At 41.8% G+C, this 27,639-nt stretch overlaps 1 protein-coding gene across 1 annotated transcript; it reads right to left on the bottom strand.

Annotated features, from left to right (window-relative positions):
• Positions 1-544: 544 nt before the first annotated feature.
• On the bottom strand, positions 545-27,639 carry LOC100933474 (RH-like protein). The gene is made up of 10 exons (XM_012545328.3): positions 27,410-27,639; positions 20,231-20,417; positions 19,253-19,403; positions 18,448-18,595; positions 11,579-11,745; positions 11,274-11,411; positions 9,895-10,028; positions 8,485-8,558; positions 4,031-4,104; positions 545-888 (listed from the first exon to the last, which is right to left on the bottom strand). Exons 1-10 carry the CDS (start codon positions 27,543-27,545, stop codon positions 862-864), a joined length of 1,236 nt encoding a protein of 411 aa, XP_012400782.1. The 5' UTR covers positions 27,546-27,639; the 3' UTR covers positions 545-861.

The raw sequence follows: 27,639 nt of genomic DNA, 5'->3' as shown, positions 1-27,639 counted from the left end.
ACAGTGATTTGCCCACAGCCATCCTGTGAGTAGTTGGCAAGGTCAGTACTAGAACCCAGAATTCCCTCCTAATGGAGTGCTTTGGTTCTCCAGACTGTAAAAGAACCACCTTATTAAGGTAACTTTTTGTGATATAAATGCATATTTTTCAATGGTGAGTTTTTAATCCTGACCTAATTTGTCTTCCTACCTGTTTATCTCCTTAGCTATCTCCTCTCTTCTCACTACCCCTCCCTCTACTCTCAGTTCTCTTAGAACATAAATCAGTTTTGTCTAAATTATACCTAAATAGGTAAAACTAAGACTAAAAGAATGTATTAATCCAAATAAAAAGGATTTTTGATTCGTCCTCTATTTCTCATTGTCTGCTCTGATAAAAAATTTAAATCCTTTTTTTAAGCATGTATAGAAAAGACCCTAGAGTATATCACACTAGCAAATAGTTGCATTTACTAAATAGTTCAAATGATAAAATGTGGCAATTCACGTTCTGTGGAATAACACATTCTCTCATCTCGAATAAAACTAACCAGATTTTTCATAAATTATTGTAGCCTAAACATAGAAGAGCTTTTAATTTTATTAATATCAAAAACGTGTCCAACCATGTTTCTTCATACATGTGTTAAATAGTTTATAACTCTCAGAAGAATATAGAACTTGAGAGGTAAAGAGGGCCTCAGAGGTGATCCAGTCTTAACTTCCCCATTTTACAAAAGAGGGGATTTGAAGACTAGAATGACTGGCTCAGGATCACACAACAAGATGGAGGAAAGGTCAAAGCAAATGAAAGGAGGAAGAAATATAATGGGGTTTTCTCTGGCTCTCAGCTGGCCTTCCGGGAATTCTTGAATTCATAGCTTAAAATCCAACAGCCAAATGGGGAAACTGTAAAGGAAAGGAAAAAAGTTAATAAGCGTTTTCCTTCTCGTGTATGTACGTGATGCTGGCCTTTGGATATGAAGGGCCTTGACCACCAGGGTCGCGGCTTGGGGTGATAACGGTGATGGACCGGCTCCCTCCACCCACCCAAAACTGCAACAGGGGCCTCAAGCAGAGAGGGAGCAGAGAGGGAGACCCAGGTTATCCGTGGCAGCCCAGACAGGCCTGGAAGGGGTGCAAGAATACAGAATCGGAGCCCCATGGAACCTTCGCCCCTATCCGGCCCAGAGGCTCTGAACTCCCTTGGGCAGGAAGTCATCCTCTGAGGTATGTTTTCAACATGTAAAAGAAAAAACATAGGATGACAAAGAAAGCCGACAATAGAAAAAATACAGGTTCTCGAAAGAGAAATTTATTTTAACTTTATGAGCCTCAGGTTAAGAGCCCTGATCTAGACTGATCTCATTTTCATAATGATTTCACTCTTCATTTACAGATGAGGGAACTGAGGGCCCACAGGGGAGGACCCGGGCAATGGTCAGCCTGGGCAGCCACTCATGGAAAGGCCGGAGTGATACTCTCGGCCCCGAACGCCCCGCTCTCCTCAGACGGCATTTCCTGGGTCACAGCCTCAGTCTGCTGTGGAAGCCACGTTCTGAGAGCTGGCATTTCACAGAAGAGCAACTAGGGCTTGGACACATTCTGTTTTCATACCAGAGCAGGAGCAGTTATTTATATTCCTTAGCAAGAACATTGTTTCCAAATAGACTGCAAATGCATATTCAGAAGCCACAGAACGGGGTGATTCTTTCATAGAATTTTAAGATGGAATGTTCTGGTCCTGCCCTGTTCTCTCCATCATGGAAAGTCGGGGGTGGGGGGGGATCATGATGGAATGGGAAAAACATTGGCTTTGGGTTCTGAATCTCAGCCATGCTGGACAAGCTTAGGGAGGTGATCTCTCTAGATCTCATTTTCCTCATCTATAAAAAAGAGGGTTGGAGTAGCTTATCTCATGCCTTCTGGTTCTTGCCATCCATCTGTGCTTTACAGAGTTTAGGTCTGTCCTTATATGATCCCAGGCAAGTCCTGTCACTTCTGTCTCAATTTCCTCGCCTGCTTAATGGGGATCATAATAGTAACTGCCAAAGTTACCGTAAGGATCAAAAGAGTCTGTATTTGTAAGAATAGCTCACAGAGTTATAGAATTTGGGAGTTCTTATTATCGGTACAATGGCCTATCAAAGATCCACTCTGCTGCGTAATCAGTACAAGGCACGGTGAACTTCTATGCTCTTGTCACTGGAGTGTTTCTCACTGCTTTGGGGGTCTCAGCTCTGCGGCGGGAGGAGCTGCTGATGGGAACTGCCACCTAAGGCGGCAGCTCGCTGGTTCCTATTTACAAGGAAAGGAATAAAAGATGGCCTTCCTCACGAAGTCCGTGGCCTGTGAGCACCTCTCCCATCCTTCCCTGCTCTCTGCTGCCGTTCCGGGTCTGGGTCCCTAACTCAAGTCCTTGTCACTCTTCCCTGGGTAACTGGCTCACTTCGCGTTATCACACTTCTCAGACACAGCATTTTTACCAACTCTGCCTCAAGCAGGCCTGGGGGTGCCATTTTCCCAGCAGCATGGGCTCGCATTGGGCCTCTGTCCCCTTTAGATAGTTCTCACAATGTCCATTCTTATTCTCTCTGCTTTGGGGATCTGTGATCAGGGATCTTTGGGGACATCACAAACTTGCTTCATATAAGTTGTTGAATTTAATGTTGTGTGTATCCTGACTGCTCAAAACCTCCCACTGCAGTCTCTCACTCTCTCCTCTCAGGCTTTCCTATTCCCTGAGACACAAGAATATTGAAGTTAGAGCAGTCAAGAATCCTACAACGGCCTCTTAAGTCTTCAAATGAAAGGAAGAGGCAATAGAGGTGACACATTTCATCTTTGCTTTATTTTAACAAATTGCCACAATCACCCCTAATTCTGAGCCACCCCCACCCTCATCAGTCAGAAGACCCTCCACCAGCAAAAAGATTATGACTCACTGAAGATTTTAGATGATAATTAGCATTTTTAGCAATAGGAGTATTTTTTAAATTAGGATATGTATTTTTATATTTTTTTTTTTGCATTGGGAAACAAAAATTTTGTGTGACTTGCCTTATTGCAGCTATATACAGGATAAGTTGGAGATAATCAATAGAGGCACTAATGTTCAGGGGGATCAGAGAAATGCTTATTGATTGACTAATAGAAGAAGATACATAGGAGGTTTCACTTGCAAGTCAACTATTGACCAACTAGGACAGTGGTGGGATCTTTGTTCATTTTACCCTCCCCCACACACACCTTTTTATTTACTCTTGTAGGCTTCATAAAAATAGAGACACCTAAAGAGTCCAAGGATAACTAGGTGAAGCACTAGATGGAACAGAGGGCTTGAAGCAGGAAGACCTGATTTCAGATTCAACATCAGACATTTGCCAATTGTGCGACCCCGGGCAAGACACTTCACCCTGTTTGCCTCAGTTTCCTTATCTGTAAAATGAGCTGGAAAAGGAAATGGCAAACCACTCCAGTATCCTTGCCAAGAAAACCCCAAATGGAATCAAAAAGTTGGACAGAACTGAAACAATAACAACCAAGAAAGGTCAAAGAGAGAATCTGCTTAGATTATGATTCAAAAAAAATTTTTTTAAATGAAACAAAGAATGTCATAAGAAAATGGTGGGGTTGGAAAAGACCTAGAACAGAGAATGCAAAAAAAAAAAAAGAATTTTTCAGGATATAAAATATTAAAACTGAATGAGCTTTTAGTAAATAGAATGCTAAAATTGAAATAGTCCATAGAGTGTCAGAGCAAGGAAAAAACTTAGGAAATAGAAAGCAGAATCTTAGAACATGAAAAGATGGCTCAGAGACAATACAAGTAAGTGGGATTGGGGCAGCTAGGTGGACAGTGAATGGAGTACCCAGCCCTAGAGTCAGGAGGACCTGAGTTTAAATATGACCTCAGACACTAGCAATGTGATCCCAGGCAAGTCACCTAACCCCAATTATCTTTAGAAAAAAAAAAAAAAAAACTAGTCCAAGAGATGGAAAGTCTCACATGTTTGTAACTTTGCAACAGCAGATTCATTGAAGGACTTACCTCCCAAAAAGCCTGATCATCAAAGTATTTATCTGCAGATGGTGCCTTCCATAGGTTGAGATTTAAAATTAAACCTGTTTAAGAATACACAGAAAAAACGTTACCCACTGCCTCTGTGTAGTTTTTTACTTATCCTTTGTAGATCAATCAGAATATTAAATTCCCCTAGCTGGCACCTTGGTGGGAAATTCCACTTCCTACTGCCAGATATCCCAGGAAAAAGCCCTAGCTTCCCGTGGTTGGGGCTAATTGATTCTAAAAGAAGTTGGCAAAGGCAATCATCTAAGAGGATTTGAATTACACCAAAAGGACTCTGGAAACCATGTATCTGACACCCTTCCAAGGACAAGATACAAAAAGTTCTTTTTAGAGGATGGACCATTTACAAGTTAACCCATTTAAAAGTCAAGACAAATTTAAATGATGTCACTTTATCCTTAGTTTCTTTCCTGAATCTGGGAGCTAATTGACATAGAGATCTCCAAACCTCCTAGCACAGTTGTTCTAAGTGCTCCTTAGAGACCATCCCCATCTGCCTGACTGGAGCCTTTCTTTTGGGCAGCCCTAAAGTACCAGGTCTTTTTTTTGTTGTTGTCCTGGTGGGCCACTTCCTTTCCTAGTTTTATATATATATATATATACACATTTACTTATCTATCCATTCATTCGTTCATTTGTTTGTTTGTTTATTTATTATCTCTGATATCATTTCTCTGAGCAAGGTACCAAATAATAATACACCCTACTTACATCTGCTATATGTCTTTCCATTGTTCATTAGCCCATACAAGCACAGGATTTAGAGTTAGAAGGGACCTTCAGAGATCATGAGAGCATAAGCTTGGGCTTCCTTCAAAGTTTAGCTCAAAGCCCACCATCAAAGCCTTTCCCAATCTATCTTAAAGTCTCTGTTATCTCCAAATTGTGTCACGTCACCTCTTGTTTATACACAGTTGTTTAAATGTAGTGCCCCTCATTAGACTATAAGTTCCTTAAGAGCAGGGAGTTTTTTCCCTCATAGCCCCAGTGTTTAGTACATAGTAGGTGTTTAATAAGTGCTTGGGACTTGATGATCACAGATCTTGAGTTAGAAAGTTACCTTTGAGGCCATCTATTTCAGTGGTTTCCATTCATTGGTTCACAAACTTCCAATGATGGCTTAAGAGGTTCACCCTAAAATTCTTTAATGGAGGAAGGAAGCATTTATGAAGCACCTACCAAGTACCAGGCAGTATACCGAGCCCTTTACAAATGTTTTCTCATTTTAACTTCCCAATTCCAGGAGGTAGGTGCTATTATTATTCCTATTTTACACATAAGGAAACTGAGACAGATGGAGAGCTTAAATGAGTTGCCCAGGATCACACAGCTAATAATATTCTGGGGCCAGACTGAACCTGGATCTTCCCCAACTCCTGTCCTGCTCTATGTGCTGCACCCTAGTTGCTTCCGTGTAAGTCAGATCACTTTGTCAAACCTCTCCAGACCCCATCTCCTAGAGCAGCCGTCGGCCTCCAGAGTTTTCAGTAGCCTGAGTTTAAGCCTAATCTCAGTAGTTCAAAGATTCTATTTAAACCTTAGAAGTTTTCTAAGGAGCTTGCTTCCTGCCCTGCCACTCCCACGCTCCTTCAGACACTATCTCCCTCCCTATCCTTAAAAAGTGGCCTTGATTATTTAGAGCTGGAAATCTTTCTAAAGTGTATGTCTCAAGTCACTTCCTAGTTTAACAGAGGCCCTTTAAACAGAGACACTTTTCCCCGGTGTCTCAGGGACAAGGAATATTCCTTATTGTGTGTCCTCCCAGGGAGAAGACCTGAGTTCTCAGTCCCTCAATAAATGTTTACAGACTTGAATTGAATTTCTTTTTTTTTTTTTTTCTTTTTGCTGAGGCAATTGGACAAGTGACTTCCCCAGAGTCACAAAACTAGGAAGTATCTGAGGTCAGATTTGAACTCAGGTCCTCCTGATTTCTGGGCTGATGCTCTAATCACTACACCACTAGCTGCCCCAGTAGAATTGAATCTCAAAGATTACCTAAATCCAATCTCTTCACTAAAAATGAAACTGAAGCTTCAAAATGTCCAGTGACTTGCTTACGGTCATACCATTCAATAAGTCAAATGAACAAGCATTTATTAATGGTAAGTAACAGAACCAAACAAGAACTCAAGTTCTCTTACTCTAAATCCAATCACTTAATTTCTAATTTCTAGAAGCAACTAGGGGCACTGTGTCTTCAGAGCAATAGCCCTGGAGTCAAAAACTGGGTTCAAATACAGCTTCAAACACTAGCTATGTGACTCTGGGCAAGTCACCTAGACTCCATTTGTCCCAGTTTCCTCAACCACCAAATGGTGATAATTAGTATCTACCTTCCAAAGTTGTTGTTATTGTAAGAACAAATGAAATAATATTTTAAAAAACACTTAGCAGAGTGCCTGGCACATATTGGGTATGTAGTAAGCTGCTCCTTTCCTTCTCTGATGCCATTTTCCTCCTTTTTAAAGTGGGGTAATTCCTGCATTATCAATAAGTAAGCAAAATGTTCCATAAGCCATGGATCTGTGATCTCATCACTGTAGAATTCTCTCTGGGATTACAGATCACGGCCTATCCGGGCCTATCCATTCTGGATAACTCTTGCCCACGTCATCCCTTAAGTTCACCAGAGAGGTTCATCCACCATATTGGAGGCCCTCTTCATTTTCTCCAGACATCACAAAGGTACCAACCCTCCATCTTGGACAATTCATCTTGTCTTCCTATCATCCAGTTCTTTGATGACTCTTTTAACTCCTATTCTCTGGAGTTCCCCATTGGTTTTCTGTAAACCCTCTATGGGTTCTTCTATTGCCCTCAATGTATGGTATTCGTGGCTAATTCTCCAAAGATTGTTGCATTCCATGTTCAATAAGTCAACACCAATAGAATGCTGGTATTAAAAAGATTGCCCTTCCTTTCATGGGAAGCTTGGAGACATTAAAGGAATTTTTCAAAGGCAATCCGTACTACTCGCCTATAGTGAATGTCAACGCTCGGCTGCTGCTGCTGTTATTATCTCTCCCCCAGAGTTATATGCTCTTGTCATCTGTGATTATTATCTCTCCAATGAAGTCCCAGGCTGATGCCAGTTGTTGTTATTTTAATTCCTCTTGTTATTGCTATTAACATCACGCCTCCATTGAAGTTTTGTTTGTCTCATCATAAGTATCCTTTTCCTCAAAGGATATTCAAAGGCTTTACCGACTGAGTATGAAGCCCTGGAAATCAAGTTGGGGAGGTTCCCAACATGGATCTGGAAAGACCGCTTCTTAGGGCCAACCCAACTAATTTCCGAGAAGTTCATCCCCAGAAGAATGGATTTTGGATGACATTTTTTTGGTCCCAGTAGTTCATTGAAGCTAAAACCAATGGGAAAAATCCCTCATTGATTTTAGCTTTAATGAGCTACTGTGACTAAAAAAAATAAGTGGAAGGAAACTAAGTGGAAGGAAAGGCCACACACTGATGGAATCATAGACCATTGAAAGAATCTTTTATTTTTATTCTTATTATTTATTTTTTCCTCCAAAGTCCTTCTCTAACGTGTCTTAGAACTTCAGGGGCCTTCTGCTAGACAGCCAGGAAATATGGCCTGCACTGTTCAAGGCTGGAATATGCTGTCAACATGGCAGATGTGGGACTCAGGAACTTTACATGGGATGAGAGGAGAGCTCCTCAAAAGGCAGCAGCAAAGTCCCACCCGTCAGGACCCACGCCTCTCGCTTTCCCAAGGCTTTACATGGCAGCAGGTACTTAGTGGGGGTCAGTCTTTTGCTCTGCCCAACCCTGTGACCCCGAGAGAAGGAAGCTAACAAGCTCTGAGGTCACTGAGCAGAGGCCCCTCTTGGACAGTGGCTCCAGCTCCCAGATTGTGGCTCTGAACCCGCCGGGGTGACTCAGGGAAAGATAATTGCCACGTTGTGTAGGGCATCTGGCTTATGTGCCCAATGGCAGACCCACCTAACAGATGGCTAGGAGATGAAAACAGTTTGTGGGAGAGCCTAATTGGTGAGGCAATTTCCCTTCTCCTGTGATTACGGTAGCAAATGGACGCTTGGAGTACTTTGTTCTGGAGGTGTCCCAAAAGTCTTAGTGCGGTTGTAACAGCTAAAGATCACTAAGCTCACAACTGCACCAAGATTTTGGGACCCTCTATCTCTGTCTCTCTATCTCTCTCTGTCTCTCTCTGTGTCTCTCTGTCTGTCTCTGTCTCTCTGTCTCTCTCTCTCTTTCTTTCTCTCTCTCTCTCTCTCTCTCTATATATATATATATATATATATATACACACACACATATAGTATAATGATAAAAGACAATATACATTAATAATAATACACACACACAAAGACAAAGTAAAATCAAATTGCTCTTTTTGAAAATAGAAGAAAGGAGCCAGTGAGCGTCATACTGACCTGTCAGTAAACCTCCTGCCAAGCCCATAGCCATGGGCAGGCAGAGATAGCCGACCGAAATTGGGATCTGAAAGCTGACAAGAGACAAAACAGATGTATTCACACTCAGGTTTCAGGCGGCCTCACATTTCCCTCAGCGACAAGAGAAACACTGTCCGAGCTGTGGCTGCTGATGTATAAATGCTCAACTAGGATGGGGACTGAGTGTGGGAAGGAGGGAGCGTCTACCCTGGGAGCCAGCAGGAACCAGGACTTGGGGAGGAGGAGGGAGGGGAACTTCCTATGGGGAAATCGCCTGATTTAGTCCTCCTGTTGACAAGCTCCTGTTTTAAGAGAGGTGAATGTGTGTGTGTGTGTGTGTGTGTGTGTGTGAGAGTGTGTGTATGTGTGTGTGTATGAGTGTGTGTGTATATGTGTGTGTGGTGTGTGTGTGTGAGTGTGTGTGTATGTGTGTGAGTGTGTGTATGTGTGTGTGAGTGTGAGTGTGTGTATGTGTGTGAGTGTGAGAGTGTGTGTATGTGTGTGAGAGTGTGTGTGAGTGTGAGAGTGTGTGATAGTGTGTGTGAGTGTGTGTGTGTGTGTGTGTATGTGTGTGAGTGTGAGTGTGTGTGTGTGAGTGTGTGTGTGATGTGTGTGTGTGTGAGAGTGTGTGTGTATGTGTGTGTGTGAGCGTGTTTGTGTAAATAAGAACTAGTTCATGACTAGCAAGAGCGTCATCTATTGGCCTTGGACTTAAAGGCCCCAGCTTTGAACCCTACCCCTACACTTACTGGTTCTGCAACTTCAAAGCCATAGTTTTCTCCTCTTTAAAATGGGTATAATAACTATTGCCTCACTTGCTCAGACAGAGGTTCTTATGAAGAAATCACTTTAGAGTCCTCAAAGTGCTTTAGAAACGTGAGCTGTTGTCATCATTGGTGTTGGAATGAACTTAAATGCTTATACATTCCCTAGATCATTTGCCTCGTTTTACAGAGGAGAGGGGAAGTCACGTAGCCAGGGTCACCCCGCTATTATGTGTCTGGGACAGGATTTGAACTCAGATCTTCTTGATTCCGGGTCTTGTTCTCCCTCTACCAACCTGCCTCAGATAGATAAATTCCCTTTCAGTTCCCAAATTTAAGATTCTGTGACCCAGTTCTCATTTTCTAGGTCTAGGTGTGCTTAATTCCCAAGTGGAACATCCATAAGGAAGGTCTAAAGCCGAGCTTTTTAAACTGTGCTTTGTAACCCCACGTGGGATCTCGTAACCGAACATGGGAGTCATGAAGTGATGATTTATTACCAGCTAACGTTTGATGTGCATACCTGTTTTATATACCTATGTACCCGGGGTCATGTAATAATTTTTTGGGCAAAAAGGGGTCCCGAGTGGAAAGAGCTGAAGAAGCTTTCTTCTAAAGGACTTACACGACCAGGTTGGTCCAGCCGCCTTTAATAATTATCAGCAGAATGTAGATTAGCCCTCCCAGCAGCCCGGGCAATCCGAAAGTAGAATGAACATCACAGGTGTCATGAAGACCAATTATCTCGTTAAAACATCCCTAGGAAGAGAAAAATTAATGAAGACCAGTGGGTTCCTGGTTCTGACAGTGAAGGGTCCTGCCCTAGTGGATCCTATCTCCTTAGATAGACAGATTCACTTGGATTTAGACTCTACTTAAATTTAGTCTTCTCTTTCCCCTCTCTTACCCCCATCTATTCTGGACACATGCCAGAGAGGTTTTCTGAGTGCACAGGTAGGATCATGCTATTTATTCCTCTGAACAAACACTTCTCAGGGCTCCCCAGTGAGTACGTTATTAGAGGCAGACTCCCAGTGCAAAGAGAAGTGAATAGAACTAAGAAAATGACTACAACAGCAGAAATGGAGCAAACAGAAACTTTCAGTGCTTTAAAATTATAAAGATAAATAATATATCACTTACCTTCTCAAAGAGTGAGAGGGAAAGAATTTGAAACTCATTTTTAAATGAATCTTTTAAAATTTTACATCTAATTGGGAAATATTTAACCAAATAAATACAAATATATTTATACAAATATAAAGATAGTGAATTTTCTTACACAGCAAGATAAATGTAGAAATATGTTTAGAAGAATTGTACATGTTTAATTATGTTGGATTTATTTGGTGTCTAGGGAAGGAGACGGGAGGAGGGAGGGAGAAAAAATTGGAACACAAGATTTTGCAAGAGTGGATGTTGAAAACTATCTTTGCATGGATTTTGAAAAATAAAAAGCTATTATTATTTTTTAAAACAACATATGTAACTATAATATATAAATATAAATACAAATACATATTTTAAAAGTATGATGGCTTCAGAGTTCAGAGCAATAGGAAGGCAACTCCCCAACTATTTGCAGAGGGAGAGACCGTGGGTGCTTACTGAGTCAGATTTTTTCCATATATTATTAGGTTTCATTGAATTATTTTCACCTTTTTTAATTCTTTGTCATAAAGGATGACTTTCTGAGAAGAGGAAAAGAATGGGGGTATACTGAGAAATGTAGGTATCAATAAAATTTAATGTTTTAAAAATTTTAAAGCACCCAAAAAATGAAAATACAAGTTTATTGCCCTGCTGCTCACGGCCTTTTGACAATCTATACCACCATACTCATTTGTGTGATTTTCAGTGAGGTAATCAACCGCCTTGTACCTCAGTTTCTCCATATGTCAAAAGGAGTCATTGGGCAATAAGGTTTCTCTAAGATTCTGGAGACATCAATAACATACTTCTATGAGCAGCCAACCTCAGACCTATAAGTGATTGCACCCTTACCGGCAAGAACTTGGCTCCTACAATGGAAATTATGCCCGCAAAAAACCCAAGCACCATGGCGGGCCAAGGGGATTGGATGAGGTTGGTGGTGACCCCCACAGCGACTCCTCCGGCCAGTGTTGCTCTGTGGACGTGTTCCTGTAGAAAAAGTTCACATTTAGGGAAACTGAGGAATAAAGAAGCCCAACATCAAATAGCAGAGGCAAGGCTAAAAGTTCGTACCCCATTGTACTCATTCATGCTGTCCAAGGCAGCTAGGACTGGGGAAAGGGGTTCTCATGAAGCTTTCCATGCTTTTTTCTTACCATACTGATCTTCCCATCGGAGTGAGTTGCAGCTGAAAAGGACATGGCGACCACAGCACTGACAGCAAGGGCATAATAAGTGTTATATACAGCGGTTTCCTTCTCATAAGGATATTTTATCAGAGCAGAATTGAAGGTAGGCCAGAAGATCCACAGGAAAAGGGTACCTGGGAGATATAGATGGTTCTAGGCAGAGAGTGTCTCTAAAAATTTGTTTTTACAGGTTTCTAGGCAGATGTGAATATGGAATGTAAGAGGTGCAAGGGACCACAAGACACGAGATATTAAAAATAAGGAACCTTGGAAAATAGCATACATGGCAACAACTACCCAGATACCATTAGGAAAATTGCCTCCTTTACTTTTAAATTACTTGCCTCCTTCCAGCTCCTAAATCACTTCATGATGAAGCAGGACCTTTTGAAGGATGGACTCTGCTACTCAGCTGGGTAAGCAGTGAGTGAGAGCCCCTCCCCTCCCCATCTTTGTAGAACAATAAATAGCACATAGACATAACTTATAAATAATTTATCATCATACATGTGCTGGGGGTATATGAAAAGTTTACTGATGGGTATGTGATGAAAAAAAATTGGAAACCACTGTATTGGAATATAAAATGTCAGCACTGGGAGGGGTCTTAGAACAAACAATATGAGATCTGGGGGGCCCTTAGAACCTAGAATGTAAGAGTTGAGAGGGCCCCAAAACAAAGATTATCAGAGTTGGGAGGGCCCTTAGAACACGGGAGGTCAGAACTGGGGGGGGGCCTTAGAACATGAAATATCAAAGCTGGGAGGGCCCTTAGAACATGTAATGTCAAAGCTTTGGGGCTTTAGAGTTCAAATGCAACTTCCTCATTTAACAGATGAGAAAAAGCAGAGATGAGATGATGAATCCAAGACCATTCACACAGATTCAGAGTCAGCATCCTAGGCTGAATCTCCTGTTTTCTGGCTCTTTTCATTATATTCCCTTTTGCATTTGAATAGTACTTTATATTTGTTGGTTAAAGAATTCTCCAAAGTGGATTTGTTCTATAGGTAGGAGAGAATGACTGATGGCCACAGAGTGTTCCTTCACAACCTAGACATAAATTCTGTAAATGATTTCTCTCTTTGTTTTGTCTCTGTCATGTATATTACTCTCCCCCTAGATCATCCAGCATCTAAACACAATTAACTGGAAGAGATTTGCTCTCTCCTCGTCCCCCAGTGGCTCACTCACCTAAGATCTCTCTAAAGCAGTTATTCCTTCCATAATAAAAGCTATTCTCAGGTGTGGGAAGAAACACCCCCTTTTGCCATCAACTAATGATGTTATCAGTCCATAGGATGGAGAGTTTAGAAGAAATCATAGAGATATAAAGTCTTAACACTCTCATTTTGGGGATGAACAAAATGAAGCCTGTATATATTCCTTTATATAAAGGCATTAATATAAGGCATTTATATAATATAATTCCTTTATATACATTTATATATTATATAATATATATTTATTATAATTTCTATACTCCTTTATATACATTTATTAATTATTATATATAAATTATATATATATAATTATATAATATAATATATATCCTATTAAATTATATATACTATATATTATATATTATAATATATAATATATATAATAATTATATATATTATATATTATAATATATTAATATATAATATTATTAATATTATTATATAATAATATAATATTATATATAATATAATATATATTATATATCCTATTATATTATATATCTATCCAAGGATATATTCCTTTATATATTATATAATAAAGGCATTAATATAAGGCATTTATATAAAGGCATTAAAGGGAAATGAATGGATTTGGGAGGTGAGATGTAAGCTGGAATTTTAAGGAAGCCTGGAAGTAGAGGTAAGGATCAAGTCCATTCAGGGCACTGGGAACACACAGTGGAAAATATTCAGTATTTGGACAGACTTTTGTCTGAGGAATTACAAAGAGATATAGGTAAAAAAAAAAAGACCCTAAAAATGGCTAGGCTTGTTTAGGATAGCATACTCTCACCTGTTCTGATAAGGATTTTCAAATCATTTTAATCACTAACTTGTCCTAATCAATATTATGGAAAGAATCTTGCCCCAATGTTATGGAAAGAGTCTGGCAGTCAAACTCAGAAAACCTGCCTTTTGATTCAACCTGTGCCCATGATTTGTTCATGCGATATATTGGATAACCATCTTATGCTTTATGAACCCCAGTTTCCTCATCTATAAAATGGGAACGATGATTCCTGCCCTTGCCCACTTCACAATGAGGATCAAATAAAATAGTATGTGAGAAAGCACAGTTTAACCATAAAACAGCACAGAGAGGACTGTTACTAATTTTTTTTTCATTTTCTACATCTTTGTTTTGATGGGGCTTAAATAAAACCAGTGCTAGGACAAGTTGCTATTCTGCTATAATATGTAATGTCCTGCAGACTATCACACAGATTGACAACAAACTTGCTTTTTATAATTGAAATATATTTAGGATTTAAGCTCATAATTCATTAACTCTCTAAAAGCATATTTCAGACGATTCCAGTAGCAGACAGGACAACAGAGATTATACATACATACATACACACATACATAATATATATATATATATATATATATATATATATATATATATATACCTCATCTTCTTCCCATATTTTCTTATATTTTGAAAACTAGATGTTGCAATGTGCAGAACACTAGCATTGGAACCAGGAAGACCCGAATTCAAATCCTGTCTCAGAAGCGATGTTTGACTTTGAGCAAACCATCCAATCTTTCTCAATGTTAATAAATAGGAATAATAATACATTCATCTCCCAAGGTTATTTTAAGAACCCGATGCAATGGAATATGTAAAGCATTATTAAAATGCTGTCTGTTGTTATTAGCTATTATCACGCTATCTCATTTGGAGATTATAAGTTTTTGTTCTGGGAAAATCAATTAAAGCCCTATTTTTTAATTATTGTGAGTCATTCCCTGTTCTGCCTGGGCAATTGTGAGTGATAGTTCTATGTGACTACAGTACAGTCTGGTGAATTCTATCATTACGATTACTGTTATGATTATGATGATCTCCAAAATCCCCACTTTCTTCTTGGGCTTTTTTACAGTCCTACATCCTTCCCTTCCCAAAAACCATTGGCTTTTGGAGCTCTCAGCCCTATTGAGTGTTTAATGCAGATAAGGCTTAAGCTATTATGAGGGGACCATTTGTGATCAGGAGTCTATACATGCAGTGCTTTGGCTTCACATCAAAATTAATACAGAGGTAACTTGCCCCTTTGTCTGCCTACCTGGGAATGTACCAAACTGAATCAGAAGATCCCCAAAACAAATTGGTCAGGCAGATTATCGGATGGGATTGGTAGCCACTAAGAACAAATTGATTTGTTTTTAAATTCAATAAATGTATATAACCTTTATTTAAGTTCCTGTGGAGTAGGGATGACAATGGGGGGATGGTCATGAAGTGGTCAGTGATGAGTCCATTTACTTGAACTTGAGCCCCTCATTGGTGCTCACAAATTGAAGAATGTTCATGGAAGCCAACTAATAGTTTTCAGAAGACTTTGACCCCAGCATCTCTACTTGTGGCTATTGTAGTAAGACTTCTTTGTCCATAGGAATCAGAACAAAAGCCCTGCCCAAACCTTTCTTTCCTGCCCAACCTAGCATAGTTTGATAACAGATTCTCAGAGTTGGAAGGGACCTCAGAGGGAATTTAGTCTAGGGCAGTGGTTCTCAAACTTTTGTTTTCAGTATCTTTATCCTATTAAAAATTATTGAGGATCTCTCCAAAGCGCTTTTGCTTATCTGGATTATATTTATAGACATTTACCTTATTGGAAATAAAAACTATTTTTGAATTTGTAGACCCCCTAAAAGGGTTTCAGAGATCCCCAGGATTCTCTAGACCATACTTTGAGAACCACTGGTCTAGGCCATATCCTAATCAAAGATCTACATGACAACATGACCCTCAAGTGTACACCCAACCTCCACCTGAAGACCTGTAGGGATGGGAAGTTCATTCATTTCCTCTCAAGAGATACTGTCCCAATTTTGCAGCTGGACTTTAGAAAGGTTTTCTTCTTGTTGGACTAGAATTTCCCTCTCCTCGGTTTCTACTCATTATTCCAAGAAAGTAATCTTTGTGAAGGACGGATTCATTTTTTTTGGTCTGTATTCCCAGAGTCTAACATCTGGCAGGCAGTGGGTGTTTAATAAAGGATTATTGATGAATAGATGGATTGCTTCTAGTTAGACCTTCTGGGCCCTGGGCTCTTCCTTAGCTAAAATCCTTATAGGAATTATGGTCTGTCCTACTTCAGCACCTAGAACAGTTCCTGAGTACTTTGTTGTGGTTGTAGTTGTGGTTATTGTGTCATGTCCAACTCTTCCTGCCCCCATTTGAGGTTTTCTTGGCAGAGATACTGGAGTGGTTTGCCGTTCTTTCTCCAACTCATTTTACAGATGGAGAAACTGAGGCAAAAAGTGCCCAGAAGCATCTAGCTATTAAGTGTCTGAAGCAGAATTTGAACTCGGGTCATCCTGACTCCAGCCCTGGCACACTAGCCACTGTACCTCCCAGCTACCCTGGGTATCTAGTAGAAACCTAATAAATACTTATAGCTCTAGACCAAGAAAGTACTTTAGAGACTGTCTGGTTCCAGGCCGTCATTTTCCAGGAAGATAAATGACTTGCCCAATGTTCCACAAGTAGTAAATAACAGTTGAACTCGACTGTTTGAATCTGAAGACTCAAAAATCCATTGAACTTTCTACTGTGCTACATTGCTTCTCAATAACTACTGATTGATTAATTGGACTTTTATCACATGCCACTTTGAATCGCTAATTGTATCATCAATCACTTAATATTTATTATTTACTATATGTCAGACGCTATGCTAGGCAATGGGTATAGACAAAAATGGAATATATATGTGTCTTGTCTCCCCAAATGGATTGTAAATTCCCAAAGAGCTCCCCAGTGAGTCTTCTGTATCTCCCAGAGGGAAACAGAAACAAAACTGCTCCTGGGACCCAGGCATTCAGGTTCCTTACTGCACTCCAATCAATATCATAATGGATGTCACCATTGAACCCTATTTAACAGAACTATACACGTAGCCTCCCATATCCATAAAGGGGAAAAAATGATCGGCACACATTTATCTGATAAGACTGATCTGATAGCCACCAGAGGGAGTAGGAGTAATACTTGTTGTGGAACCAGGAAGTCACAGGTTCCAATTTTTATTCTGCTGCAACTAATTTGGGTAAATAATTTCACTTCTCTGATACCCATTAATTCATTTGTAAACTGAGATGGCTGTAAATATTTTATGTTATATAAAATAACTTCTATTCTTAGGGCCCCCAGCTCTGACCTCCTGGGTTCTAAGGACCTTCCCAGCTCTGACCTCCTGGGTTCTAAGGCCCCTCCCGGCTCTGACATCCCGGGGTTCTAAGGGCCCTCCCGGCTCTGACCTCCTGGGTTCTAAGGGCCCTCCCAGCTCTGACCTCCTGGGTTCTAAGGGCCCTCCCAGCTCTGACCTCCTGGGTTCTAAGGGCCCCCAGCTCTGACCTCCTGGGTTCTAAGGGCCCTCCCAGCTCTGACCTCCTGGGTTCTAAGGGCCCTCCCAGCTCTGACATCCCGGGTTCTAAGGGCCCTCCCAGCTCCGACATCCCGGGTTCTAAGGGCCCTCCCAGCTCTGACATCCTGGGTTCTAAGGGCCCTCCCAGGTCCGACATCCCGGGGTTCTAAGGGCCCTCCCAGCTCTGACCTCCTGGGTTCTAAGGGCCCTCCCGGCTCTGACCTCCCGGGCTCTAAGGGCCCTCCCGGCTCTTACCTCCTGGGTTCTAAGGGCCCTCCTGGCTCTGACCTCCTGGGTTCTAAGGGCCCTCCAGCTCTGACCTCCGGGTTCCTAGGGCCCTCCGCTCTGACCTCCGGGCTCTAAGGGCCCTCCCGGCTCTTCCTCCTGGGTTCTAAGGGCCCTCCGGCTCTTACCTCCTGGGTTCTAAGGGCCCTCCGGCTCTGACCTCCTGGGTTCTAAGGGCCCTCCAGCTCTGACCTCCGGTTCTAAGGGCCCTCCGGCTCTGACCTCCGGCTCTAAGGCCCTCGGCTCTCTACCTCCTGGGTTCTAAGGGCCCTCCTGGCTCTGACATCCGGGTTCTAAGGGCCCTCCGGCTCTTACCTCCCTGGGTTCTAAGGGCCCTCCCGGCTCTGACCTCCTGGGTTCTAAGGGCCCTCCCGGCTCTGACCTCCTGGGTTCTAAGGGCCCTCCCAGGTCCGACATCCCGGGGTTCTAAGGGCCCTCCCAGCTCTGACATCCTGGGTTCTAAGGGCCCTTCCAGGTCCGACATCCCGGGGTTCTAAGGGCCCTCCCAGCTCTGACATCCTGGGTTCTAAGGGCCCTCCCAGGTCCGACATCCCGGGGTTCTAAGGGCCCTCCCAGCTCTGACTTCCTGGGTTCTAAGGGCCCTCCCAGCTCTGAATTTCTGTGTTTTAAAATTCCCTTGTGGCATTAAATTATTTTCTAAGGACTCTCCCAAAACTGAAGGCCCATGTGCCAATATTCTCAGATTGCTCCCAGAGCTAGAACTCATGGTCTTCACTCCTGAGTAAAGCATTAATTGTAGCTAAGGACTTAATTGTTCTCCCTTTCTGAGGAATTTGCACCCTAGAGCTTATACCCACATGGGTCAATGCTAGCTGAAAGGAATGACTTGGCCCCACTGATGGTAGAATTTCAGGCACCAAGAGTGAGCTATTTATAGGCAGGATTTCCCCAGGTACTTCCAGTCCCAGGATAAAGGCCTTCTTCTTACCCAGTGTGGTAAACAGACAAGAAGTTGGGGTTCTCCGCTCCTTATCCTTAGCCGCATGCAGCCTTGGCTGGGGGAGGCACCAGGCCACGGTCACACCAAAGTAAGCCCCAAACACGTGGATTTGCATCATGCTCTCATGTTCATCCATCTGTAACTCAATCCAGGACATGCTTTGAGACCAAGGTTGGTAAACACGTGGCCAATTCTTGTCTTCCCGTGGATTTCTTCCCCTCCCCATTCCTGGGGCGCAGCTGTCTAATGCAAGGAACCATTTTCTTAATTGTTTGGATGCCAAGGTTCTCCTATTCAATAAATACTCGTGGAGGTGAAATTTTAGGATAAAGGGCATCTGAAAGAATGGGCTTCTGTGGGAAAAATTACCAGCTGAACATGAAAATGCCAGCATTCCAGCACCAGCTCAACCATCCCTTGTGTGAAATTGGGCAAATCCCTTCTCCCTTCTCCCTTCTCAGTCGGTTTCCTCATCTGTACAATGGAGCTAACAATCATGCTCCTACCTGGCTGGCAGAACTGTTGTGAAGAAAACAGTTTGGAAACTGTCTAACTCTAGAACTTGACCTAGTGTAGCTGTGAATTAGGCACTAGAACTCTGGCTTTTGAGATTAGAAGACCTCAGTTAAATCCTTCCTCTGCTATTTATTTATCACAGAAACTTTCAGGGCTGGATATAATCTTAGAACATAAAATGCTGGAAGTTTTGGTGCTGGAAGAAACCGTAGGGAGTTGGATTGGAAAACCATTAGGGTCCTTTCCAGCTCTAACTTTCTGGGATTCAGTGCCATACATTAAGGAAGTCCTGGATGAGTTTCTTGGTTCCTTGGAAGGCTGTTACTTCAAGCAAGGTCATTACTATCAACTGGATCAAGTTGACTTTTCCCAGGACGGCCCCAGATGAGATGAGAACAGACATAGTAGTCATGGTACCCAGTATGATCCTGAGGAAAAGAAAAAGTGAGGATTGAGTTTCAGGGTCTGATGGAAGGACACAACAAAATACGAGTGCTCCGTCCCAAGTACCATGGCCTTCCTTTTCTGCCCCCGTGGAGCAATCTATTCTTTGGCAATCAATTCCCCCCACCCATCTATCGGTTTGAAAAAGTTATGAATCTCAGGGATCCCCAACCTTTTTTCAGTCCCCAAACCCCTTAATTTTTTGATAAACTTTCCCATATACCGTATTCAACATGAAAGCAAATAACTTCTAGAATTTTTGACACATATACACATGAGAAATAATGTCCATTTGTTTTTCTTCTCCAAGAATATATTAAAAAAATGATAACTTCATTAACTGGAAATATTTTCAGAGTTAAAAAAGTATTTTAATATCACAATATGACTATTCACCAAATAGTTTCCCTTGATAATCTTTTGTTATCTTCTAAGATTTTTTTTAAAAAGATGCATTTATTTAATTCAATTGGAGTTAATTGACGTACCCAGGGTCACACAACTAGTAAGTGCTAAGTGTCTGAGATCACATTTGAACTCGGATCCTTCTGACTCTATAACTGATGAGCCATCTAGATACCCCAATTTATTTATATATTTAAAACTTAAATAAAAAGTAGGAAGGAAAAAAAGACAGAAAAAGGGAAAAAAAACAATATTGGATTCTAAGATTTAGAGCCAGTACAAAACTTTGTAGTCTCAAGTTTAATCCAATTATAATAATAATTAGTTGTATTTTTATATTTTTTTAAGGTTTGTACAGTTTCACAATGTATTTCATTTGATTCTTACAATAAACCAGATCAGGTACCTATGAATGTTGATGATGATCCTCCCACTGGAGAAAGAGAACAGGAAGCCATCCAGGATAATGGCCAACTGCACCCCAAGGGCCAGGGTGAAGAGGTTGAAGGCCACGCTGCTCCACGTGTACCTCCTCAAGGAAGCTTTGAGGAAGGCCAGTCCAAGCACGGCCATGACATTGATGTCCTGGAATCCTGCTCAGGGAAAGTGCCAGAGGCCCAGATAGACAAGGCAGAAGAAGGTCAGAGGGGGAACCGCATTTCAATGTAAAGGAATGAATCTCCTTTGCTCATCTCTTCTCACTTGCCCCCTCCCCTAATCCTTTCCTCATGTCTAAAAGCACTATGGTGATCCAAGTCAGAGGAGCCAAACTCATTGCCCCCAAAATTCTGAAGGGCCAACTGAGCCAGTTTAAAATGCAATTGGAAATGTTTAATAGATAACAAATAGAATAAATAACAAAAAATAAAATTAATAAAATAATAAATTACAAAAACAATCAGATAATGTTAATTTGTGGTTTTCTAAGGCAGATGATCAGTTTCTTCTTAAGTCTGATCTGGGGGATGGATTGACAAGTTTGAGGGAGAATCAGGGCAAGCAAGTAATCAATCAACAAGTATTTATTAAGTGTTTACTGTATGTCAAGATATACGCTGAAAGCTGAGGTTACTAAGAAAAAAAGGAAAATATACTCCCTGCTCTTCATTCTAGTAAGGGGAAATGAGTGTCTAAGGGGTGGTATAATGGATAGAAAGTCATCTCAAAGTTCCTGTAGCTGGGGGAATCAAGAAGAGCCTCCTGCAGAAGGGATCATTTAAGCAGAGTATTGAAGGAAGCCAGATAAAAGAAAGAGATGGAGAGAGAGATGGAGGCAGAGCATTCCAGGCAAAAGCAAAAAGACAGAAGGAGGAGGGGGAGCGCCGGCAAACAGAACTATATGCCTGGATTGTAGAGTTCTTGCAAGGCCAAGTTCTCGCTCATAGGCAATGTGACCCTGAGCCTTCTTTCTGACCTCCATTTCCCTCAGGTTTGATTGGACCATGAGGGAGAGTTAGAAGAGTAAAGTTCCTAACGGTGAAGATCAGGGTGGTCATTGGAAGAGAGGAAGGAAGGAGTGGAACCAAACGAATTTATGGCTCACTTAGCTTCTCCCAGCAGCAGCAGCAGTAGCAGTATCCTAGAAACCATTATTTTTCTGTGGAGTCTGATGATAAGGTATGGGGATGAGGAACAAGAAGTTGAGGGCGCAAGCTTAAAAATGGGAAGAGAACTGAACTGAGAAGTGGGTTGGATTTCTCTGGGTCTTAGTTTCCTCATCTATAAAATTAAGTTTAATTAAATGGTCTTTTTTACAAGCATTTATTAAGTACCTACTAAATGCCAGGCACTCTAAGTAAGAAGACAAAGCCGAATTAAAAACAGCAAAAAAGCCGGATGTCACAGGCAAATGACAGCTCTGATATTGTATGTTCTTAGAACCTTAGAACCTTTCCAGCTCAGAAAGTTTATGGCTTTAGGTCCTCTCCAGATCTGACATTCTAAGTTCTCAGTTCCCTTTCTGCTCACTTTCTACATGCTAAAGACCCTCTTAAGTCTGGCATTCTGTTTCTTGGGAGGCTTTCTGATTCAGCCATTTTATGTCCTAAGGCCCACTTCTACTTAAAAGTAGTAAAATTTTATAAAATTTTATATTCTAAGACTCCTTCAGGCTCCAAAGTCCCTAACCAGATCTAACATTCAATGTTCTATAATTCCTAACAAGTTCTAACTATAATCATGTTAGAAATGTAACCAGCTCAGAGGAAGCACATTATTAATACGTCAGCTCCCACTTCTACCTCTGCAGCCCTATTTTGACACTTCTTGCTCAATACAAAAATTTTAAAGGGAAGAAATAATTTTAGAAGGAAGCTCTTTCTTATTTTTATTTAAAGTCATTTATTTAAAAAAACCTAAAAGTTTTTTAAAAATTAAAAACCTAAATTTTATTTTAAATAAAAATAAAAATTTTATTTAAAAATTTTAAAAAGTTTTTTATTTGAAAATACTTATTTTTAAATTTGATCTGTTTTATTAACATTTTCTCAATTACCTTCTTAAGTCGACAATCAACAAAATAATAAATCAAGCTATGATTTGTAGGTAGGGAAGCTTTTTTCTTACAGGTTTATGTAAATTCCAGGGAATAAGCAAGAGTCAGGGAGATAGGAATAATTCTGGGTAGGACAATAAGAAGGGCAGACTCAGTCCGTGGAGAGCTTTATCAGCCTCTGCAGCTGTCCCTGCTCTCAGCTGTTTGGCCTGCAAGGACTCCCCCCATGGCCCTGCCTGACATCACTGCAGACCCAGTTGGGGGGCTGGCCAAAATCAGGAAGGGGGATGGGAGGAGAGGCCTGCCCGTGTCATCCAAGTTTAGCAGGCCCTATTGTTTCCAAGGCCCTCTGTGAACCCCAGAAGGAGAGTTTGTTCCCCTTTCCTCCCTTCTAGTGCCTTCTTCAGCATCCCCTCCTCTGTTCCCAAAGTCCTCAGGCCACCCACCCCCAGATCACTGAGTCTTCTCTGTCTCCTGGCTTGGGCCAAAGTACCAGGCCTCTCCTGCCCCTCTGTCTCTTAATTAGACCGGACCTATCCTGGGTCTCTTCCCTCAGTACTTCGCCCTGTTTTCCAAGCCGATAGGCAGCTGGACCAATAATAGGCGGAGCCCCAAGGTGTCCCTGAGTGATATGGGCATGGAAGCAACTGCCCCATCAAACAAAAACAGCATGGCTCCAGTAGTTAGGAAACCTGGCAATTTTTCTAGTTTAGGGCCTTAATTTAGGATGTAAGTTTCCACTTGTCAGATCAGGGCCTCGGTTTCAAAAAATCTCCTCCCAGAGTGGATGGAGAACTGAATTGAAATCCCACCACAGCTGCTTACTGTGTGATTCTGAGCAAACTTATGTTCTTGACACTCTGAATAACCATCTAATATGACAAGTTACAAGGAAAATACCAACCAAAATTGGGCAAAAGGAATTTACTCATCCAGGGGTTGCCAGCATCAATCTTAATCCTGAATAACATTTATTTAAAATGAGGCTTCCTGATACCTAAATCCTAGCAATAATGGGATTTCCCAGGGCAGATGGGGGAAGTGGATGTTAGGAGGAAGGTTAAACCCAGCAGAAAGCTTCCTACTTTATATGCAAGGATAGTTTCTCTCAACTGTTCTCCCCCTACCCTCCCATAGTGGCTCTTTCTGTGATACCTAGTTCCTCATCCCCTTCCACTCTTTCCTCAGCCCTTTCTAGGTGAGAGGGGAAGAAAGAATTGACTTCTCTGAGAGTGGGGGAAAATACACACAATACTGAGAATTCTGCATGATGTTTGGTTCCCTATCCTAGAATTTCCACTAGCCAATGGTTATTATTAGATTAATCCCTTAACTCTTTGAGCCTTAAATTTTCTGAGCTATTAAATGGATAACTGAAATAGATGATCTCCAAATAGATGATCATTAAAAAAGATGTTCTCCTTCCTGTTCTGAGCTCTATGTTCTTGGGTGCTTTTCAGTTTTGACATTTTATGTTCAATTTTTAATAAAGGTCAAAGGATCACAAATTTGTAGGTATAAAAATGTTCAAAAATTTTTACATCCTATATTTTAAGTTCTCTCCCAGGCCTAGCTTTTTTTTGGTCTCAGTTCCCTCATAGCCAAAATTTTTTAAAGTCCCTTCATTCTATATTCTAACCTTTCAGAATTGATGGAGTACAGTTTCTGGGGAGATGTAGTATCAACCCTAAGGTCACTTGACCTTGGGAGTGATGTAGTTAAAAATGATATATTTCTTCTCCTAGTTTCTAGGGGAGATGTACCGATGACCTTAAAGTCCCTTGGCCTTAGGAATGCAGTACTTCCACAAACATCACTGGTTGTCAAATAACAATCTATTGGTCAGTGATAACAATGTTTCTGAGACAACAATCCTCAAATCCACCACTAAGCCATAAAATTAACATGTCAGTGACATGCTGCACCTGGTCTCTAATTTTTTCCTGTAAATATATCTATCTTTTTGCTCCTGCTTCTTTACCAAATTCTTTTGAAACTTAGCCTGCTTTAATTGACATTAAAATTATAAACTTTGCCCCTTGACTTGGAGATGGGTCCAAGCCTGCAAATTCTTTTGAAACACCTCATGACACCAGTCTGGAACCCTAACCTTGTTGGGGTCTCCTTTGAACCCCAACAGGATCCCTTCTAATTCTATATCAATTTTCAATTCTGATGTTCTATGTTTTAACCTTCCATATTCCAGCACTATATATTCTGGCATTCTAGGTTCCAAGGTTCCTTTTTACCCCTGACATTCTATGTTCTAAGGCACCTTAGCTCTAGATGTAAGGCCCCTCCCAACCCTGACATTTGATATTTTAGCCCTCTAAGTTATAAGGCAACCTCCACCTTTGAAATTCTGTGTTTTAACATTTTATGTTATAAAATTTAAGGTGCATTCTATGTTCTAAGGTCCTTTGTGACTTTGACTTTCTGTGTTATAAGTCACCTTCCAGCTTTAAGGTTATGTTCTAAGATTCCTCCTTCTCCCACCCCACTCCTAGTCCTGACATTCTGTATTTTAACTTTGTAAGTTATAAGTTCTTTTCCACCTTTGAAATTCGGTGTTTTCACATTGTATATTGTAAAATTCTATGTTCTAAGAGCCTTTCCAAATCTGATCTTCTATGTTCTGATATTCTATGATCAAAGGTTCTTTCCAGAGCTGACATTCTTTGTTCTAATGTTTTACTTTCTAACCTTCCACATTCTAAGGTCTCTACCCATCCAAACACTGTCTAAGGCCAGACACTGCAAGTTCTACAATCTCTTCCACCTCACACATTCTAGGACTACTCAGAAGCCTGAATTATCCCCAGGCCTCTCAGCCCCTGGGTCCAGGTGCCCTGCCTCTGGCCCTTGGCCAAAGCAGCAAAGCATTCTGTGAAAGCGTTCTTTCCCTTCGCACCACCTGCTCAAACACTTTGCATGTCTGCAGCTGAGCCCTGGAAGTGGTGGCTAATTAGGTTTCCCTCCCCACCTCCCCCTTCCAGCGTGACTGAGGTAGCAAATGGGCTCCATCATCAGCTCTGCAGCAATTGAATTAATATCACTTTTGTATAAACATTTAACCAAATTCAGTCTTGGTTTTCTCTCCCCATAGAGTGGAGAATGACTCCTTCGTTATCATAAACAACTAATAAATATAGGGAGAAGCCTGAAATTCGTCTCAATAAGGAAAAGTGTAGCCATCTGTCTTATTTACTTTGCTTCTCTTATACTCAGAGGAGTTTTTTTGGCTGGGTAATAACACTGTGCGTCAGAGAGGCTCAATTTAGGAGGGGAAAACTCATTGGGCTGAGATGCGAAGGTCAGTCTGGGCTGTTCACGTGGCCGCTTATGGACTGCAATGATGGGCAGCTCGCACTCAAATTCTCTGTGCCTCAGTTTCTACTTTTGTAAAATGGGAGTAGTGACACTCACTGCACTTCCTTCCCAAGGTCAAGAATGTGAGAATCCAATGAGATGCAGAATTTCTTTTTAAATGACTGAACGTTAGATCAACACAAAGAACCATTGTTACCACTAGGACTTCTAGGACCTCAAAGTTGGGTTGGAGTCAGAGGATCATCACATCCCAACCAACCAAGCAGTAGGAACAGGCCGCTATATTATAACATGTTACCTTCTAGCTCTTACATCCTTTATTTTAAGTATATAAAATAAACTTCATCTTCCTCATTTGAGAAAGCCTATGACAACTTCATGATTAATTGTCTTCCCTTTTGGGAAGGATTTGTTCTTACAAAGAAGGAGAATAGACAGAGAGGTTCTTTTAAGAAAAAAGTGGACCATCATTAAGGCTGAGGGATTTAGGGCAGACATCAAGTAAGATCAATAAGGTAAGAAGGGCATCAGAACAAGGAATATCAGAGCTGGGAGAGCCCTTGAAACATAGAATGTCAGAGCTGGGAGGGCCCTTAGAACCCAGGAGGTCAGAGCTGGGAGGGCCCTTAGAACCCAGGCGGTCAGAGCTGGGAGGGCCCTTAGAACCCGGGAGGTCAGAGCTGGGAGGGCCCTTAGAACCTGGAATGTCAGAGCTGGCAGGGCCCTTAGAACCCGGGATGTCAGAGCTGGGAGGGCCCTTAGAACCCAGGAGGTCAGAGCTGGGAGGGCCCTTAGAACCCGGGAGGTCAGAGCTGGAGAGCCCTTTAGAACCTGGATGTCAGAGCTGGCAGGGCCCTTAGAACCTGGATGTCAGAGCTGGAGGGCTCTTAGAACCTGGGGGTCAGAGCCGGGAGGGCCCTTAGAACCCGGGGGTCAGGAGCCGGGAGGGCCCTTAGAACCCGGGGGTCAGGAGCCGGGAGGGCCCTTAGAACCCGGGAGGTCAGAGCTGGCAGGGCCCTTAGAACCCGGGAGGTCAGAGCTGGGAGGGCCCTTAGAACCCGGGAGGTCAGAGCTGGCAGGGCCCTTAGAACCCGGGAGGTCAGAGCTGGGAGGGCCCTTAGAACCCGGGAGGTCAGAGCTGGGAGAGCCCTTAGAACCCGGGATGTCAGAGCTGGGAGGGCCTTTAGAACCCAGGATGTCAGAGCTGGGAGGGCCCTTAGAACCCGGGGAGGTCAGAGCTGGGAGGGTCCTTAGAACCTGGGATGTCAGAGCTGGGAGGGCTTAGAACCCAGGAGGTCAGAGCTGGGAGGGCCCTTAGAATACAGGATTAGGAGTTAGGATACTGATTAGGATTTAGGATACTTTACTAACTCACTTTATGACTTATGACAAATCTTCCTCTTCCATTTGTAAAATGAGAAGTTTAAAGTAGATGACTCCCAAGGTTCCTTTTAGTTCCAACATTCTATGATCTAAGTTCCTCTATCAGCTCTATCATTTTCTGTATTCTGTATTCTTTCTATATTCTCAGATACTTCCCAACACGTGTGCTACTTCATAGTCTACGAGCCCTCAGATAAATTTTAGAGGAGGAAGAAGGGGAGGAGAACTCCTTCCCTTGAGTCTTTTAAGATGAAAGCAGCCATCCTCCATCCATCCCACTATTAAGGGACTAGAAATGGGAAGTGGGGTAAGGTTCATCCAGATGAATGGCTGTCCAGTTTGCCAACAAAAGATAACTCCATAGCTCACAACACTTACCTGGATATTTCTTCAGAAGCTCCAGTTTCTTTAAGGGCGCCTCATAAGATGTGAAAAAGAAGAAAACCACAATGAAAGCGGTTTCCAAAATCAGAGTCCATAAAGGAAGGGATATCCTGAGGGACTTTGAGCCCATCCTGCCCTCAGGGAGATCACGGAACAGATCTAAGGAACTTGCCTTGGGTATAACTTTTGCTCCTTCTGCTCCTTTCAAAAGGCAATAATTTTGT

The sequence above is a fragment of the Sarcophilus harrisii genome, chromosome 3, assembly GCF_902635505.1.
Source record: "Sarcophilus harrisii chromosome 3, mSarHar1.11, whole genome shotgun sequence".
NCBI classification, from domain to species: domain Eukaryota; kingdom Metazoa; phylum Chordata; class Mammalia; order Dasyuromorphia; family Dasyuridae; genus Sarcophilus; species Sarcophilus harrisii.
This window is presented reverse-complemented; position numbering and strand designations above follow the sequence as displayed.